This window comes from Thermobia domestica, chromosome 5, assembly GCF_964235325.1.
Source record: "Thermobia domestica chromosome 5, izTheDome1.hap1.1, whole genome shotgun sequence".
In the NCBI taxonomy this organism is placed as follows: domain Eukaryota; kingdom Metazoa; phylum Arthropoda; class Insecta; order Zygentoma; family Lepismatidae; genus Thermobia; species Thermobia domestica.
Window position 1 is genome coordinate 148,890,318 of NC_137458.1, and position 19,610 is coordinate 148,909,927.

Consider the following 19,610-nt stretch of genomic DNA (forward strand, 5'->3'; position numbering starts at 1 on the left):
TCGCTCACTCACTCACTCACTCACTCACTCTCTCACTCACTCACTCTCTATCTATCTCTATCTCTCTCTCTCTCTGCGATGAGTTAGTTCCTAACAGTTTTTTACATTATTTTTCATTTCATTTCCTCACTATTTAAAACGCTCCATTAGAATATCGTTTTGTAATTTACAGATGATAAAGGATTCAGACCCCATACATGAAGAAGAGCAAATTAATGCAGTATTTCGATAACCAAAAACAATTCTTTGTCACTACTTACTGTATTTATTACTTTATAAAAATAAAATTAAAAAAAAACACACACACACACACACAATGACTAACCTTACGGTGATATCTTTTCAAAGATGATGATGATGATAATTCCGCAGGCTCCACTGGTAGGTGTATGATGTCATCATTCTTTGGCTCATTCTCTTCATCTCCCATCAAAATTATGGCCACCTTTTCTGATATTAGTCGCTCTCTCTCCTCTTTGGTTCGAGTTTCAAGAATATACGTCTTTTGTCTTTTTTTATTCTTACCAGCACCAACTCTAGTTTTCGATGGACGCTCCAAAGAGGTTGCTTCTTCCTTTTCAATAAGAGGTGCACTTTCTAATCGTTTCTCCTCAACTTCCTTCTCCAAACCGATTTCCAACAAGCATTCCTCTTCTTTCAAACGTTCTTTTTCTTTAGCTTCTCGCAATGATTCAGAAAGCGCCAGGGCTAACTGCAAGCTATAATCAGCGCTTTTGTACTCCTGCCCTAATTCCTATAAAGATATATGTTATATTAATGTTCAGACTGTGTAGCCAACTTTTCTCTTAAGGAAAATAATAAAATAAATAATGAAGGTACATATATAAACTTCGTTCATGTCCTCACGGGTATAGAACTGTACAATTGTTTAAGGCTTTATTTCGGTCATCTTTTATAGCTTTAAAATTTAGGTAATACTTTAAATAGGATTATTTTGTCTACCTGACTCTCCCTCCCCCCTTTCTGTTTTCTATATGCAACCGAGCATATAGTCAAAGTAACAGAGTATATAAAACAGCACATACAAATCTAAAACCGTTAAAGAGGTGATGTGGTATTAAGTGTTTTCGATATTTGACGAAAGTTTTACTTAATTTATTATTATTATTATTTTATATATATATATATATATATATATATATATATATATATATATATATATATATATATATATACACAGATAATATTTGCTCTCTTTCACATAACTTAGTACGTTAAAACGTCGCTTATGTATTAGTTTTTAATTACTTTAAGTACGCTTTTACCGTCTGTTTATATACCGTTGTCAAAATATACAATAACGACAATAATAATAAAAGTAGGGTAGAATCAACTAAGAAATAATGAGCATCGATTAATGTAAAGCAGTAACAGACAGATTTCTTTTAAGTATTTTACTATTGTATCACAACTTACAGAAATACTGAATTAGATATTAAAAAGAGTCAGACTTAAAAGGAATTCGTAAGGATCTAGGGTAACTTTTTCCGACTTAGTCTCTGGAAAAGAGTCCCATTTTTTGCGACCAGAACCGTATTACATACTTAACTGAATTGTGTAACAAATCTGGTTTACTCAGAGAAGAGGTAGCTACTGTCGGATTCTCAGTCTTTGTACGTAATGTGAAGGTCTAAGTTATTTTATCCCAACATGTCTTTCTACTCATATTCGTGAATCATAAAGCACGACTGTGCATTGATGATTCAAGGTGGATCCTTAGATTGCTTAACTTTTATAAGCACGTGGAAAATCCATCTGAGCCTTAATAAATTAGAAAAATGCAATTTTCTGTATTTAGATTTTTCATTCAAAATAATCGAATACGAGTTTCTGTGTCTTTTTGATATTTGACCTAGAAGGAAAGATAAAGAGGTTGGAAGAAATGGGGGTCGGGTATTGCAATTATAAGACGATGTCCATATTTCAGAATCCCTTTAGTTTCAAGGCATGAAATGGGTATTTAGACTTTTCGTTTAAAATAACTAAACACGTTATTCATCGTATTCCGACATTTTACCTAGAAATACGAAAGAAAAAAAAGTGGAATGCTTCACTAAACCTACGCCAAAGATCAAAATATGCTGAAGTATGTGTTTACATATTTTAAATGAAAAGTCCAAATAAAATATTTCATGTCTCAAAACTTAAAGAGGTTCCGACATATGGACACTTTATTATTACAAATTTCACATGAAAGAGGATGAAATGGGAGTTGAAATTTTAAAAATAAGATGTCCATATATCCTAATCCCTTCAATTTAGAGAGATAATATTTGGTATTTAGACTTTCTATTTAAAATAAGAGTTTCTGTATAATTGATGGAGGAAGAGAAACAGGAGGAAAGAGTTGAATGCGGGCAGGCCCGCTATCTTCAATTACTCGGCTCTGCAGAAGTTTGCCAATAATGCAGGAAGTGTGCCATGAACAGTTACACACGTGAGGGTAAAAATATAGTATTCATTAAACTTTATTCTCCCCGTATCTCGCACAGGAACTTCTGGTATAAACATGAAATCGACGTTGAATGTCTCATGTCGAGAGAAAGAAAGAAAAAAAAATCAAATGAACTTTAGAACATAGTATCTATCTTGAACTGTTTCTTTATCATGTCATTTTTGAAACTGAAAATGAATGAAATATTAAGTTTAACGTCCCACATTTATGCACTGAGGCTAAGGGAGACGGTGATAATTAGAAATAAATGAAATAGTGAAATGAAGAAAGTGAGAGGAAACGGGAGAACCCACGTACGCGGTGTTTGTCCATCACGAAGTCACTGGAGCGAGCTGGAATCGAACCAAAGACCTCACGCACAAGAGGTGAACGCTCTACCACTGAGCCACCGCGGACCCCATGTCATTTCGATTAATTGCATATCCCAAGGGAGAACAGGGAGTTCAAAATTTATTCCAAAAATAGAGTACCTCAGGAACTCTAAAAAGGAAAATGAAAAATGGTAAATAAACTCATTACTAAAAGCAAGCAAGCACGTCCTCCAGTGTATTTCGAAATTTCATTTTTAAGAGGGTAAAGCGATTATTTCTATATTTTTTTCTCAATATTTAAAAATTATATGGAGATTATCTGTCTCAATCATAGGAGTCTAAATCAATCATACCTTAAAATATGAAACTCGGTATATAAACTCCTCTTAAAAAACACACAGTCACATTTCTAACGTTCTCAAAAATTTCACTTCTAAAGGGGAAGGAGAACTTCTTAAAATATCTTGATTTCCCATTCTGGAAACTTTGAAAAATATCTTGATTTCCTATTTTGATAAAAATGGACAAAGCGAGGAAATATCTGAATCATTCAAAACGAATTTTTGAATATAGTTAGCATTTGGGTTCAACTGTATTTTTATAACTTCACTTTTGAAATGCATGTCCGAAGGCCGGGGGAGAAGGGGTATAAAGAATAATGGCTGAACAGCCCGAAATGAATTTTCGAGCATAGATATCTTATGGGTCGAGCTAATTTCACTTTATTTCACACACGCATCATAAGGGAGATTCAAAACTACCTTTCAAATATTTCTATTCTTCCCGCGCAAAGAACGGGCATTTTAGCTAGTTATTTCATAGTCATTTACTTTCATTAATCATTCGTCTTCTTTAGCCTACAGGGCATAATCGTGGGACGTAAAGCTGAAAGATTTTATTTCAGTTTCATTTCTGAATACTACATATATTTCGCTTACATTATTTTTGCGGCGTCAAATTACTGTCTATATCTAAACATAATCAAACCCGTCTAAGTTCTGAACTGAAAAATTCTTGAAAGGACTGTACTTTAAAATTTTCTGTTGTCGATAAGTTTCATATCTCAATTGAAGATAAAATAATTACTAAAATAAAAAGACTATCTATTAACTAACATAACTGATACATCTCAAACTATCCCTTATATATCTACTTCATCTAGAAACAGTCATTCCTTAAGTTCCAAACAGAACAAATCACTATCCACCTCTTCTCCCACATTACGGAGCTAAGTGCTTGATTTTCCTTAAGTTTAATCGAAAGTACCCTTGTCACCTAAAATGCCATTGATGCTGTTATAAAGAAGTATGTGAATATGTCTTCAACCATATAAGTTTTGGTGTCGTTAAAGCCCGAATATTACAATCCTTCCATATATTCCGCTAATAATCTACACAATATACACTACTGAACATGTACGACTCCAAAAGAAAGCAAGCACATGTATAATAAACTGGGAGTACTTTAAGATGCTTGGTGGCTGCTGGAAGTAACGAAAATTAGTATGTGAAATAAGTAAGTAAATAAAATAATACCTTTCGTCTTACAATCTTCCTGGATTCAGTTTGTTTAGATGGAGCTATTGGCAACCCTAAAGCCTTTCTTTCCTTCGCTTGTTTCTCCTGTAGTTGTACAGCATCTAACAATTGCCTCGTTGAAACTTTATGTTTGATTGCACACGCTTTCATATGAGTGATGTGAGACTCACAAGTCTGAAATGTTTTCCAGCATAACGGACACAACAGTGCATTCTCTTCTGTAGATTTCGAACTTGTTTCTTCTTTCTCCAGCGATATATCATTATGGTGCTGATTCACAGAACTGTCGGTCTTAAGTTTATTTGGAGGGTCCTTCTTTCTATAAACAAACTGATCTAATAATCCACCATTAGCAAGAGACTTTTTAGCTGCGGTTCTTTTATTATTATTAGCATTATCAATATTCTCAAATACGTGGACATTTTGATCCGTGTCAGACAAAAGTTTAGACTTTTGAGAAACAAAATCATCGCTATCTATTGGATTTATATCAGTCTTGAGTGTCTGAACGCCAGCATGAAGTTCTGCAACTGCATTTAACTTTCTTGGAGAAGATTTAGGTTTATTTTCATCATCTTCTGACAAGATTTTCAATCTAGTTAAGTCAGAATCATTGGTACTTGTTTGATCTCTGAAATTAAAAATATACATACATGGGAAAAAATGAAAAACATATTAACATATCATAATATTTCAGCAAGTTATATTAATTATATAGAGGCTGGCATGTAAATGTCATACGCTGAAAGTGTTTAAAAAATCATTGACTTTTAGAGTTTTGATTTCATAATTTTGTCGGAGTAGCCTTGAGTCATGCATAGTTCGATAGTCGACATCATCTGATAATAGCGCATATAAGCGGTGCCACCACCCAGTCAATCTGTGACAGATGGGAGCAAAAGAGTGGCTGACTCGAATAGAAGGTAAAAATAGCGTTACTTACGCCGAAAAGGAAAGTTAAGTTACGAGTACGGACATCTTTGTGTTTACTTCAGTACTGGGTTCCTTTCAGGAAGACAATGCATTCAATGGCAAGATACCTTTTTTAGTTATAAATCTGTTATCATCATCATCACTATTCTCAGGTAAGTGGATATTTTGATTCGTGTTATACATAAGTTTGGGTATCTAAGAAAGAAAATGTTCACTATCTTTGGATGCCAAGAATTTTAGAGCTGATGACAGTGTATTGAAGAAAACGATCTTGTGCCGCTCCACACCATACACCAGAGAATATTGAGATGTTGACAATAGCTGATACATAGCTCCGATATTAATGCCTGCAACGTTTTCTAATTAGGGTATCTGGAGAATTAACTTTACTAGCTAAAACCAGCAATTGTAGTGAAATTAAAAGTTGCCATCGTGACATTCAACATGGAACTGATAAAGGCTTTATGTCGTAAAATTATTACACTGAAGAGTCGTATCCAAATGGTTATACGTCAATAAATATCAATTAATCAATCAGAAGAACACCTCCTGCACAGCACCTAGCCATGCATACTTCTATAATTATTTTTTACGTTATTTTTTTTTCTGGATATTTTGTACACTAAAATTTGTATTAACCATTTTCAGCGTACGACTTTCATGAGCCACCTTGTGTCCTATACATACACCTTCTTCTACGTTCACCAGATTATAACTTAACAGGCGGTAGATCACTTACTCTGGTGCGTGGGGTTTCTGCCCCCCTCGATCCCCTCCCAGATAAATTTGTGGTGGATAACATCGTGTCCGTGGGTTTTCTCAGAGTACTCCCGTTTCCTCCCACTATCTTATTCTATCAATTCTTCCATCATCTTCACCTGCCTTAATCATCAGTCTTCTTAGCCCAAAGAACATAATCGTGGGATTTTAAGATTTTAAACTGAAAAGTTTTATTTATTTTTATATATACCCTTTGCTTCCAACTGAAAAGTACAGCTGTCCTCTATTTTTCAACATAACCGCTAAGTAAATTCAAGCACTTGTTATACCGTGTCACCATTTTTACAAATCCCTTCTGCATAAAACTCGATCTCTTGGAAATTCAACCAACCTGTCACAGCACTATGACTACAGAAGGCCGGTTCTCACGAACGTTATCGTGATTTTTCTTGATGAGATCACTACTAACTATAGAAGGCCTACCATTTCTCGGTTCATCACGAATGTTTATTCCTCCTCCTCCTCTGAAAGATCTGATCCACTGAGCACCTCTCAGAATGTTTGGGCCGTATACAGGACACAGTTCACGATGTATGTCTGCAGCTAACAAATTTTTGCCGAAATCTATCACTCCATGAACTTCACATTTGGCGGAATTTTCTATGGCAATACATACTTTGTGGCGTTATAATGAACACATGCACGGCCATACGATACTCTCACTACTATAGCTGGAAGTTTACTGAATTACAGATTGCGTGATGTAACAACGGTGGCATTCGCCCACTACACAAGCGCTATGCTACACCGGCAGTAGCTTTCCGAATTACCTTCATCCTACACATGTAATTCGGGTACAATCTAAAACATAACGCTGAGTGGTAGAGCGTTCACCTCTGATGCATGGGGTCCCTGATTCGATCCCAGCTCGCACCAAGTGAACTTTGTGGTGGACAAACACCGTGTGCGTGGGTTTCCTCGAGGTTCTCCCGTTTCCTCCTACTTTCTTCATTGCACCATTTCATTCATTTCTCATCATCACCGTTTCATTAGCCTAGCCGGTATAAACGTAGACGTAAAACTCAAAGATTTCATTTCTAAAACATAACATATATATATATATATATATATATATATATATATATATAATACAGGCAGAAGTACATAATAATTATTAGTAACTAATTTTAGTATTACTGCTCTAAAATCATCTTGGTGTTTACAGTTTTTAATTTAGGTTTTATTTACAACATGAAAACAATCACGAAATAGAAAATATTTAATTACTTTTTCAATTTATCCATACCTTTTATTAATTAAATATTGTTTGTTAATTTGCTGTAATCCTAATTCTCATGCATCTCTGATTTTGCTCATGTAATGAAGATTACAAAATAATATAAAGATATAATTTCTTGTTCTGTTCCTAGCATGCTACAAATATTTATTTTAAATCTGAAATACGGTTCAAACTTTCTTTAGTAATGATCAAAATTTAAAGAATACATATACAGGCATGGTCGTGGCATTGTAACTTAGCAGAATATTGAGTTTTACGGAATAAAAATGTGCATTTACTGGTTGTACTATACCCAAAATATTATATTCATATCTAATATCTATATAACTCTGGTGGATCTGAATATATTATTTGTTAGTGTTTCATTTGCTACAGTTTTAACCATGTTAAGAACAACAACAAATGTTCTAATTTCACTCAGTTGGATATGAATGTTTGCTAGTCAAAGTACTCAATATCGTTTAGGATTAGTTTTCATATTTATCAGTTACAATGTGTTTTACAAGATATTTACAAAGTATTTCTTGTTGATAAACTCAGCTGGCGCTGACTGATATGATTACGTAATTTCTTTAAGAAATAATGTCAATTATCATCTAAATCAATAATGGGAAACGCACTGTGGGCGAAGACAAAATAGAAAATATGGTTGAAAACCATTTTCCATTTCCCTCCCTCCTGAGGCGACGGTTCGCTAAATGTGAATGTCACACATTTTCTGAATCTGTAATCTATTTTGCGTATTCTTCGTTTCAACGTATCTAGTCCAAATAGTACCTGAGCTATACACACCTGAAAGTAACTATAATATAAAATCTGCATTTTTTTCTACAAATCGTTCCTGTATCAACAGCTTTGCCTTGCAGAATGGACTTGTTAACCAAAAACTTAAAGAAAATATGTTTACAGTTACAAGTAATCTCGAATCAGGTATACTACGATGTCCAACTATACTCTTCCTGTTACGCATGGAGTCAAAGAAAGTAATAAATTATACAAGTTGTCCTTGTTATTCGCGGGCTACCATTTGGTCATCACTGATTTAAGTAATTTAATTTTCCATTACAATTTGTGGATCTCAGAAAAACTATACACTGAATCACGGACCAAACAGGAAATCAAATCACAGACCCTGTAAAATAATAAAGTTACGCTATTTGCTTGAAGTTGAATGACTTACGAGATTATTTTTCATTATTTAAACTTATTATTATTATTATTCTCATTTGAAATGTAGAGTATGCTCACGAATTGTTCTGCTAATTTACATTTTAAGAATACTTGATCAAGAACATTATTATCCGTTATAATCAGGATCTAAAATCCAATTACATAATGAAACAGAGGCCGGCTTTCATAGTTTTGTCATTTACAGCGTCCGGTTTGCAACGACAAGGTAGAGGATTACCTCTATTATCATCGGAAAATAACCAACAGTTTTAAAAACTGTGATCCAAATTTTTGTCATTGGCCTCTTTGGAAATTGTACCCTCGAAAATTTCTGGTCACATCAGGCACAGACGAAGACATGCGTCTGTTTGTTTATTTACTGAAGTTCAGTGTATCATTTCAGCATTGAAGTACCTTTACAGTATGAGGTGGAATACAAACAACCGTAATTAGTTCAAATTTCAAAGCTTTCCCCACAGGAATTGAATCCGGGACCAAGCTACTAGACCAGCGGCGATGCTGAGTTCCTCTTACTGGATAAGGAATTCGTTTAATTTTTATTTCATTAATTATCAGACTTGATTTGTCTCCATTATCTATAGAAAGTATACACTACAGCTCAAAAGTTTTTGAACATACCAGATTTTTGTAAACATCTACTGTGATCCTATTATTTTGGCACGAGAACCCGAATCGCACAAGTGATTTACTTAGTTCGATTCCCGGTGGAAGGAAATTTGGTTTGCATACCATATTCAACTTTAGGTCCATGTCTCATATTGCTTTCACGCTAAAAAGGAGTATTAACTTCAAACAATCAATCAAGAAATATTTCAAATACGTTCAACACTCAAGATGTCGAATTTACACTCAACAAAATACCCAATAAACAAGATTAGAAAATTGTGTTTTTATAGCTTATTTAGAGCATCTGTTTAATTTACAGAACGGGGTTGGTTATTGCTCCTGCTTCACGATCAGTTTGTTTCAAATACGGCAGCCCGCCATGCTAACAGGTTTTTCTGCAGTTTCACCAGGCAGCTGCCTGGATGATGCATAATGCTTAAAAATAGAAAGTGGAACTAAATCACTTCTTGGAAAATTACCACGTAAATTAAAATATGTAATCTTAAACAAACAAACAAACAATGAAAAAACGTGCTGTAGAGTAACACTATTAATACAATATTTGCTAGCCTCCACAAAGCACATTTCATGATCTAATTAAAATCAACCCTTTTGAGGGTGTCGGAAACTTAAAACTGCTTTCCTGTTAGACACCTTTAGCATTATTTGCTTATTTTAGAGTTGTGGTAGCGTAGTCAGTAAGAAGGCAACTTCCCTGCCAACTGGACGGCACATGGAAATTTTTCTTTTCGAATGGCGTTCACCCCGCCTCTTTAAAATAGATAGTTTTGGCAACTCATAGGAAGTAAAGGAGCTAAAGTAAGGTGCTGACCACATCATTGAAGATAAAAATTAAATCACAATAATATCAAGAACTTTGATAAGCAAACATTAAAATGGCTTCTTTGTAGCTAACTGTTTAGTACTCTCAGCTTTTGACCTAGGGAGCCAAGTTTAATTTCTGGAGGCAGCTTATGTTGCTAGGACCACAGTTTAAACCGTAGATACACCCCTTAAACTTGTTACTGCATGTAAGATACAGGCCAATTCAGCTTTATTTTTACTTGAAGACCTTTCCCGATACAAATACATACTTCTTAACAACTATTAGGCAGAGATAGCTAACTATTCTAAAACACTGATATCTGAATAATAGTTATACTAGTTTCTGTATAATTTTCTAAATGCTTTTGCTACGTCCCATTCTTTTCAAAGCTTAAAAAGAAATCTTTTTCATACTCTCGGACTCATTCAATTATGAAGAGTCCCCCACATGATATATACATACATAAAGTAAAAAATAAATAAATAAATAAAATACCTGTCAGCCTGTGAATGTGATGCTTCTATTATTAATTCCTGTGATCCCGCAGCGTCGTATTTCGAATCTTCACTTCCTTGCGACAATGGAATTACCCTACTCTTCTGAGAATATGATTTACTTGATAGTTTGTTCAACTTTAACTTTCTGGACAACAGTATCTGCTTTTTACTAGCAGCATCACGTCCTTTATGTTCCATAGTATCTCATATTGGAATAAGAAAGTAACGCTACATCACTAATGTATCTGTGCTACAATGTCTTACAAAATGAATGAACTTCACAAATACATTTCTGTAACTATATAACATTTAGTTTGTTCAACAATCTTGGGACTCCTTCAGTTGCCGCGCAATAGTTTCTGCTCGCGTTGGGGCTGGAAATTCCATTAAGAGCTTTCTATCAATCTCTTCTTCTGATAACGCTAGGAACGTTCCGTCCTTTATGCCTTGTCTGATTTTTTGTGTTGGGCCAAAGAAACTGGAAACATAAAAATAAATATACATTAAGGTGCTTCATAGTACCTATAATATAAGTAAATAAGTTCTTTTTACATACAAGGAATTTAGAAAATTTTGGCATCTGAAGTTTCATCAGTAATAATAATAACTGACAAAATAAAATGAGAAAATATAAATAATTATTACTTAAGTCAATTTAAAATATGTATTTAATTATCAATTTATCACCGTGCAAAAAATAAAATAAATAAATAAATAAATAAAAAATAAAAATAATAAAATAAAAATTAAAAAATATTAAAAAAGACATGCAAATAAATGAGACAAGTATTTAATAATTTCTTGCAATTTTTCTTTATCATCTTTTTCTAAATACTGACCCAGATAATATAACGAAATTATTGCAATATACAGTAGAGCGGGTGAAAATGGCATTTTCGAACTTTTTCTCGGAATTTACAATCTAGCATGGAGAAGTTGTACGTAGACGTATATAGTAAACATGCAAAATATGGATCGAATCAGACATCTTGAGGTGTTATTGTCGCCATTTTGGCTCCCATGCAAACAAAGGGATTTTTTTTCGCTTTTTAAATGCATTTCTTCTAAATTTTCGTGAAAAAAAGAGTTATAACCATAAGAAATACCTAAACTTTTCATTTCCTAGTTCTAAACATTCAATTAAAAAATATTTTCAAAAATATTGCCATTTTAACCGTCGAGTTACGTCAAAACTGTTTTCAACTGAAAATAATGAGTTAGGAAGTTGTTTTTTATTTATTTATTTACGAATGATATATCTCTGTACGATTCCTTGATTCGCTTGTCTCTACATAGATACAACCCATAACTCACTATGGGGAGGTGGTTATATGTTGAGTTCCATCGATGCCCAGTCCAACCACCCATGGATCTGACATATCTCATATTTTCGCATACCAATGTCGCAATGAAATCCTCCTATGTTACATACTTCTTCAATTTATTCCTTTAATCAATTTTGCCTCGACCAGAGTTTTAGCTTGATGATCCACTTTGAACAAACGGAAACATCTTATTTAACAATAGTGGTTGTTTCGTATATTTTGTTACTATTGTCAGTTACCGTCTCATTTAAGAGGCTAGACTTGATAACTCGGAACACACATTAGACACCTTGTCAGGATAGACTGAGAACGGCATGAGACTGACTTCTTTCGAATTTGACTGCCGGCAGCTTCTCGCATGACTCAAGCTATTTACTGATAAAGCCTGAAAATAAGTAAGGTCCTGTTAAATGCCCATTTAAATAATGAAGCAAGTGACGGAGAGGAAGCACGTTGCTAATGCAGATTACACATACATCATTGTATTGGTTTCCCAACTTTTCGTCTACCAACTAAATACCATCTTCCTTTTATATTGTGTTCATTACAGTCCCATTCAGACATTATCCACTAACCTTTCAATTTTTATATAAATATCCTTTAAATAGATCGTAATACTTTACCTAATATCGATGAAAATGAAATGAAATCTTTAAGTTTTACGTCCCACGGTTATGCCGGTTAGGCTAAAGGAGACGGTGATTATGAGAGATGAGTGAAATGGTGGAATGAAGAAAGTGGGAGGAAACGGGAGAACCCACGAGCTCGGTCTAATATCGATGAATGTACCTGATCAAGTGATGTAACGTGAACAACGCATTTCGACTGTGACTCTGCAAGAAGAATACATTCTTGAATTACACTCTCTATGTGAAATATTCTTCCAATATTTACTTGTTTAATAGTTCTATTCCTCCTCCTTAACGTGGGAGAGCGGGGTTCGATTCCCAGTGGGAACTCATGTAGTTCGGATCCCACGTTAAGCTGAATGTTCACGTCTTATATAGCCTCGCCGCTGATAAGGGCGTTAAACTCAAACCCAATCTACTCTTTCTCTTCTTCCATTCTAATAAACAGCTTTAAGGTCGATAATTTCATCAAATTATTTTTCACTAAGTTTGTAATGTTTTCTCTGCATCTTTCTTTGTTCTTTACTTTTGTCAATTAATTTCGTTACATCTTCTTTAATCGATGGACCCTGTTAACAACTCGTTTTTTAACACGGAACTTGCAGTTTTGGGTGCATCTCTTCGTCCCTTAGGATACTCATTTCAATGAAAGTGTAATAATAAAGGTCTACAATGTCACCCCTTCTCACACTCCATGCCGATAGGAGCTGAACTTGCACTTAAACGATTCTGTGATTACGGAAACTACGTATTCGACACTAATATCAGTCGTTTTCAATTTTTTTTCTTTTTCTTTTTTTCATGTTACCCCCTATCTGCCGATGAAGGATGAACTTAAGAATTGAATGGCATCAGGAGTTCATCTCAGCGACCCCGAAAACTATGGATTGGATATTAATATCACTCGTTTTTGATTATTTTTACATGTCAGTACCTTTCCACCCCTCATGTCTTCTCATCCTATGCCAGTAATGTGATAGAAATCTTCTCACCCCAAGCCGGCAATGAGGTAAAAATCACTTTCAGTCATGGTCTACTCATGTACTCAAAATCCTAACATTCAGTACAGCGATGTACGAGAAATCGGTCGCCAAACATCGTTACATTTTTGTTTTAAATTTATTTTCTAGAAAATTCCCCTTCCCACCTTAAGACGGAAATTTTCAAAAACGCTGGGACATATGTCCCCTTATTTCTAATGAGTAGTTTATATATCAAGTTTCATCTTTCTAATTTGACAGGCTCGTGAGAAACTACATTTCTGCCACAAATTTTTGAACCCCCAGTACCCTCTTAAGACACGTCCTTCGAGAAATATAAGTGATAAAGACCTAAGTTAAGTCACGGTCCACTCATGTACGAAAAATCATCAAAATCGATCCAGGAGCCTAGAAAGAGTTAGTCGTCAAATATTTTTACCTTCATTTTTAATATGTATAGATTAAAATAATTTCCACGATTCTTTTATGATACATTATTGGTAATGCGTTCATCGATTTTCTCGCTTTTTGATAATATCTCACTAGCAATTATTGCAATACTTGGCTCATTTGTATCTGGAACACTATACTTGAAAAGCTGAAAGAAACGTATCGTGACTTCATATGTCAGTGAACTTAAGGAATTCATGGTTCTTAGTGCTACAAAATTAGGCACACCTCTGATTCTTCTTTTTGTACTTCTTTCTTCAAAAGTAGTATTTATTCTGAAGTAAACTCACTAACTCAGGAAATTAAAATTCCTACAGGAAAAAAAAAAAAAAAAAAACTATACATTAACACTGAAAATTCTACGATTCTCATAAAATCCGTAAGATGAATTCTACTCATGTCCTCGCTAGTCGTGCATCTGATTAAACTATTATTAACACGAATGCAGAATTATTTCCTCGCATCAAGAAGGGAACATAAGTCTAGATAAGTTTAGTACAAACCAGAATTCCCTCGTGGATACACGGTTAACATAGGTACTTTGATCACGATTTCGATTCCAAGTGGGAGGTCATGTGTTACGGATACCAAGTAAAGATGTGGATCCACATCTTATATGGCCTCGGTATTGAACGGGACGCTAAACTCCAATCCAAGCAAAGCAACCAAAATCAACCATTACAGGCGACAAGCTACAGAAAATTTACTCAAATGTCAATATGAAATAATGCTCTAAAACTATGGCTGTTTATATTCCTCTTGAGTGTTGCAATTATTTTAAAAAGATAAAAATAAAAATAAGAAACAACTAATGGAAAAAGTGATTTTATGTAGAAATAACTGTAAAATAATCAACTCTTTAAAGGAATTTTGCTTTAATAAATCACATCTAATAGTAATTCGGAGTTAAGATGATAATATTTTTGAAAATGTTACTTAATCTAAGTTTAGAAAAACGGAAAAGGAAAATTTTAGCGTATTGCTTACGGTTACCTATTCGTTTAACAGAAACATAAAAGGAATTTCTCTGCAATGCATAAAAATCCCTAGTTTTAGCGCAAAAGTCAGTGAGTAACAAAAGATGGCGGCAGTGGTACCTCAACATGTCGATTTGACCCAAATTGTGCACACGTTTACTACATATATCTGTACAGAGCTTTCCTGCACTAGGCAGTTCACAGTTTCAAAAAAGAAATTTGAAAGCGCTATTTTCAACACACCCTAAAATACAGCTCGACTCCCCTGTACGTATATGATTAAACCATTTACAACTTTAGTAGCTTCACAGTTTTGGTAGAACGAATATTTTATTACTATTATTATTTCTTTCTTAAGTTTTGTATTCTTATACCGTAAACAAAACAGTAAAAATGACTTCTTTGCATAACCATAACATCACCAGTAATGTAACTGGCAATTTGGTGAAAATGTTTTAAGAAATAAAATTTTCCCATGGTGTTTAGATCATCAGAAACCAGTTTTGATTTGTTCTTTGTAGTCTTCTGTAAGTATTATTTTTGGGGGTTAAAAGAACCTACGGTACCCAAAACTTTTATGTATACGTTTTCGCACAAAAATACGAATACATGGAGATACTTTTCTCCGTGAAGTTTCTTTTAGACTGGTCATTGTGTTTGAATAATGAATCTGTCGAATTCTAACATCTAAGGCGGAAATCCCATATTTCTATGATTTTGCTTTCTATTTCACTATATCCTTGTAGCCGCTAAACGTACCCACTTCGTGTTTACAATAAATATAGCTAGCTGCAACTGCGGATCTCATGATACCCTCAGACCTCGCGAGGATGCGTGAAATCAGTTATAAAATAAACCTTGAATTATCAGCTTTGGAAATTGAACTAATACGGAAACCTCATAACTCGATCGTGTAACTCTCGTTATTTCATCGTACGTTATCTCGGTAACTGTTAAGTCTATTGAGTCCTTTTCAGCACCGAGGGTGTATGAGACATGGACCTATTAGCTTAGCGTGGAATCCGAACCACATAAGGTCTCACTTTGAAAAGAACTCAGGTGTCTTCCATTTCAATTCAGGCAGAGCATGTGCCATCACCATCTCAGATATTGTTGAAACTATTTTGTATAGCAACTAGACATGTTTTTAAGAGACCCATTTTTTTTTTTTTTTTTTATTTGTCTAAAAAAAAATCCCGGTAGGTAATGGGCCATCAAAGATGCGGAGTACAATTTATAAATTGTAGAAAACATGGAAAATGGTCAACTTCGGAGCCCCACCATTCAGCTATGGAGACAGGTAGAGTTATAATTTTTTGTTGTGGTATGTACATAGGGATATAAATAAACTATATTTTGTTATAGTTTGGTTTGCGCATGCTTATCTTTTTGTACATAAATTAACAAATGAATGTCAGTTTATCTGAAAAGACGAAGTTCGCGAATTTTTTTCGAGCACTTTCGGTTCGAATTTTAAAATTCTGTTTTCACGGTTGGTAAGATGTAGTTACCCGCTTTCCGGGAAAAAAAATGTATCGCTTCTGTGTGCAACCGTTTTATCGTAAAAAATTCGAGAAATTGTAAATTTTTTAAAAAAACACCGTTTTTGGGTGCCATTTTCTCGAAAACACTATATTTTAAAATTCTGAAATTTTGTCAGATGGTTTAACTTTACATGAATAATAAACACACCAAATACAATTCTCGACCAATGTTTCATGAATTAACTACAGCCTTTAATTGAATTGAAAGGCCTGATGGAAGAGTGTACTTCACACATAGTTACGACGTTGTGAGAAGAAAGTAGATTCAGTGATGATGACCTTTCTTACTTTTTTCGTTTGTCTGATGCCTAAACTTCGTATAATTCTTTCAATATCCCCGTAAGTTTTGTAATTTTGCGGCGGGGTCACTTGCGGAATTTAACCCAAACACCATTTATAGTCGTTTGTGGCGGTCACACCTAACTTTATTAACAATAGTAGGGGCTCAATAGATATATTGCCCGGGCCTCCGTGCCACTGAGTAAGCCCAACATGCATTAGATTAGCATTGGGTAGGGTAGGCCAGTTTAGTTTAGTATCGGTTGGGTTCAGGGTTGCTGGATTATTTCCTAGCCCAAAATTCTCGTTTTATTTTTTTTTTGGGGGGGGGGGGTAAAACCCAAAAATCATACCTCCAAAAAAGACTTTGGATTGAAATAATAATCTTAATGTGTTTAAGATTACTTTCTTTAATCGTGTCTTAGTACATGCCTATTTTCAAATATTTGCTTTTAAATATTTATTTATCAAGAGATCAGCAGCAGCATAGAAAACAACTCAAAATAAAAGGTTTGGGAACCTTGCATTAACGAATTTCCGATCAAATTCAATGTAACAATGTTCAAATACAATCTATTATACTATAAAAATACAAAGGACCTTGTCTGTGATCGCATCACGTGGGAAACAGTGAAACACTTTGAAATGAATCTTTGAATATAGTTTGTACCTACTTCGAGCTGACTTTTTATCATATTACTTTGATTGAAGGGCGCATCCTAGGGGAAGGAGCGTTTAAAATTTATGTTAAAAAAAACAGTCTATCACAGGCCAGCCACGTTAAAAAGATGAAACTCTGTACATAATCACCTCATTAAAAATAGGTGGCCACATGTTCCAGTGTTTTTGAAAATTTTTATTTTAAAAAAAGGAGATTTTTCTATAACTCCTATCTTTATTGAAAGCGACGTTGTCTGTTGTTTGTGATCGTATCATGGAGCGAATCCGAATAAAAGTGGGAGATGGTTCAAAATTTGAACCAAAATTACAGTATTTTATGAGCCCATAAAATTAGGAAGCTGAAACTCGGTAAATAAACTGCTCATGAAAAATAAAGGAGCACGTCCCTCCCTGTGTTTGAAATTTTTCCGTTTTAAAGGAGAGAGGGCATTTTCTATAATTTAATTTTCCACATTTAAATCGACGTTGTCTATTGTTTGTGATTGCATCACGGGAAAATGGCTGAACAGTTTGATTTGAGTTTTTAAACATAGTTAGTACCCGCCTCAAGCTGGATTTTTCTTTATCATGTAACTTTACTTACAAGGCGTATCCTAAAGCAGAAGGGAGTTCAAAATTCACGCCAAAACAGAATATGCTATGGAGGTTTTTTTTTTTTTTTTTTTTTTTTTAACATTTTAATTTTCTATGTGTTTTCTGAGGAAGGGAGAAGGGTCAAACAGTTTCATTGAACCATTCTCCCCGTATAAAGAACAGTCATTTCAGCTTCTCTGAAATAAAAAGTAATGCGACAATGTTCCGTTTGTTTTTGTACTACATATTTGCGAATTAGTATCAAATAATAATATGTCACTAACGACAATTAAATCGTGAAACTTCAAGAATTGTTCTTCTGTGTATGGTAGAGTATGTGAAGTTAGTACAATGATCGTATAAATTAAAAGACAAATTCTGACCAAAGCATATATTAACTAATAAATAATAGCGTTACAGTTTCGGCAAAATTATGATAGTAATAATAATTGGGTTTCATATTTCTTGCGGTATTTCACCGAAATTTTGTGAAGAAATGAAGCGATAATGAGAAAAAAAAAACTGCAAAAGTGCATTTTGAGCAGACCATTCATAGAAACCGATGGTCCATGTTCCGTTAAGGGGGTCCAAAACTACACTGGACCTCCTTAAAATAAGGTAACCTAAACTAACCTAATATAACGTTGTATTATGTGATCAAACGAAAATCAATACAAAGAAGTGGTGTCAAAGGTACTTGGACCCCCTTAACGGAACATTGACCATCAAATGATTTTGTTACAAGATGTGGCATTGTTCTCAAACGTAAGATAGGGATAAGGAGAGGGTCGTGTTATCTTCGAGTTTGGGAAGTTTGGATCCATTTTCTTAAAATTAATACGCGTGTAATTTCTCATATTGCTATTATTGTGAATCGGTTATATGAAAGTTATGCTCAAAGTGCACCTTTGCCCATTCAAAGAACAGTGATTTATTCCTCTAATGCCACATTCTGACAAAAATCACTTGTTCTGCTCAAAGTGCATTCTTACCGAAATCTATTTTTTTAACAATAATTTCTAGTGGTGTTTTTAAACTTAATCTGCCATCTCCTTAATTATATACGAATTCACAAATGGAACAAGAAAGAACAAGTTTTTCCTTGAAGCAAGAATGAATACCAAAACGCAGGTGAAGTTCCGAAATTATCCAATAAAACATGAAAATGATGAAATGTAAATATATGAAATAATCTTCTTAGAACGTAACCTTCCGTCTCATGGATGTTCGTCTTTGGAGCTACGCAGAATATTTCTAAATTCAAGAAAGCATGAACATAAATTTGAATATGGAATTCAATGTATACGTACTGAAATAGTAAGCCCGAGGCAACTCCTACTGCTATTCCACACGAGGCAAAGTAATTCCGCGCTCTGTAAGTATATGTACCTTTTGTTCGTCTTGGCTTGGGCACACTTCGATTAGCCATTAAATATAAAGTGCTCGTCCTACGAAAAATTTACCAAATATGACTGTATTTTATACACTAACAATTATCACCAAACAGTACTTGCACTAATATTACGCTCGCCCTTCGTCATTTTTTTTTTCAATGTCACCACTCTCACCAGGCACAAGGAAAAAAGTTCGCCAAGTATGTACCAAAATTATACCAATTTTTTGCCTCTTCCAAAAAATTATTCTTTGTTTCTACATGCAGTATTAATTCTGTGGCTTGGGCCTAGAAGGGCCAATGTCACTTTTTGGCAAAAATGAGATGTTCGTCAAATTTTAATGCCTATAATTGGGTATTTTCTTGTGCAAGAAAAGCAAA

At 34.3% G+C, this 19,610-nt stretch overlaps 1 protein-coding gene across 4 annotated transcripts in view; it reads right to left on the bottom strand.

Moving 5' to 3' along the window:
* The window catches only part of LOC145686168 (uncharacterized), an 86,424-nt gene extending 67,039 nt beyond the window's left edge, over positions 1-19,385 (bottom strand). For 2 of the 4 annotated variants that reach the window (XM_081759183.1, XM_081759181.1), the window contains exons 1-4: positions 19,147-19,384; positions 10,397-10,876; positions 4,323-4,956; positions 326-754 (exon numbers count right to left, since the gene is read on the bottom strand). In XM_081759183.1, the coding sequence (XP_081615309.1) occupies positions 326-754; positions 4,323-4,956; positions 10,397-10,596 (1,263 nt within the window). In that variant the 5' untranslated portion in view covers positions 10,597-10,876; positions 19,147-19,384. Of the gene's footprint in view, positions 1-325; positions 755-4,322; positions 4,957-10,396; positions 10,877-19,146 lie in introns of all 4 variants that reach the window. The other 2 variants (XM_081759182.1, XM_081759184.1) reach the window with 2 other exon arrangements.
* Positions 19,386-19,610: the final 225 nt, after the last annotated feature.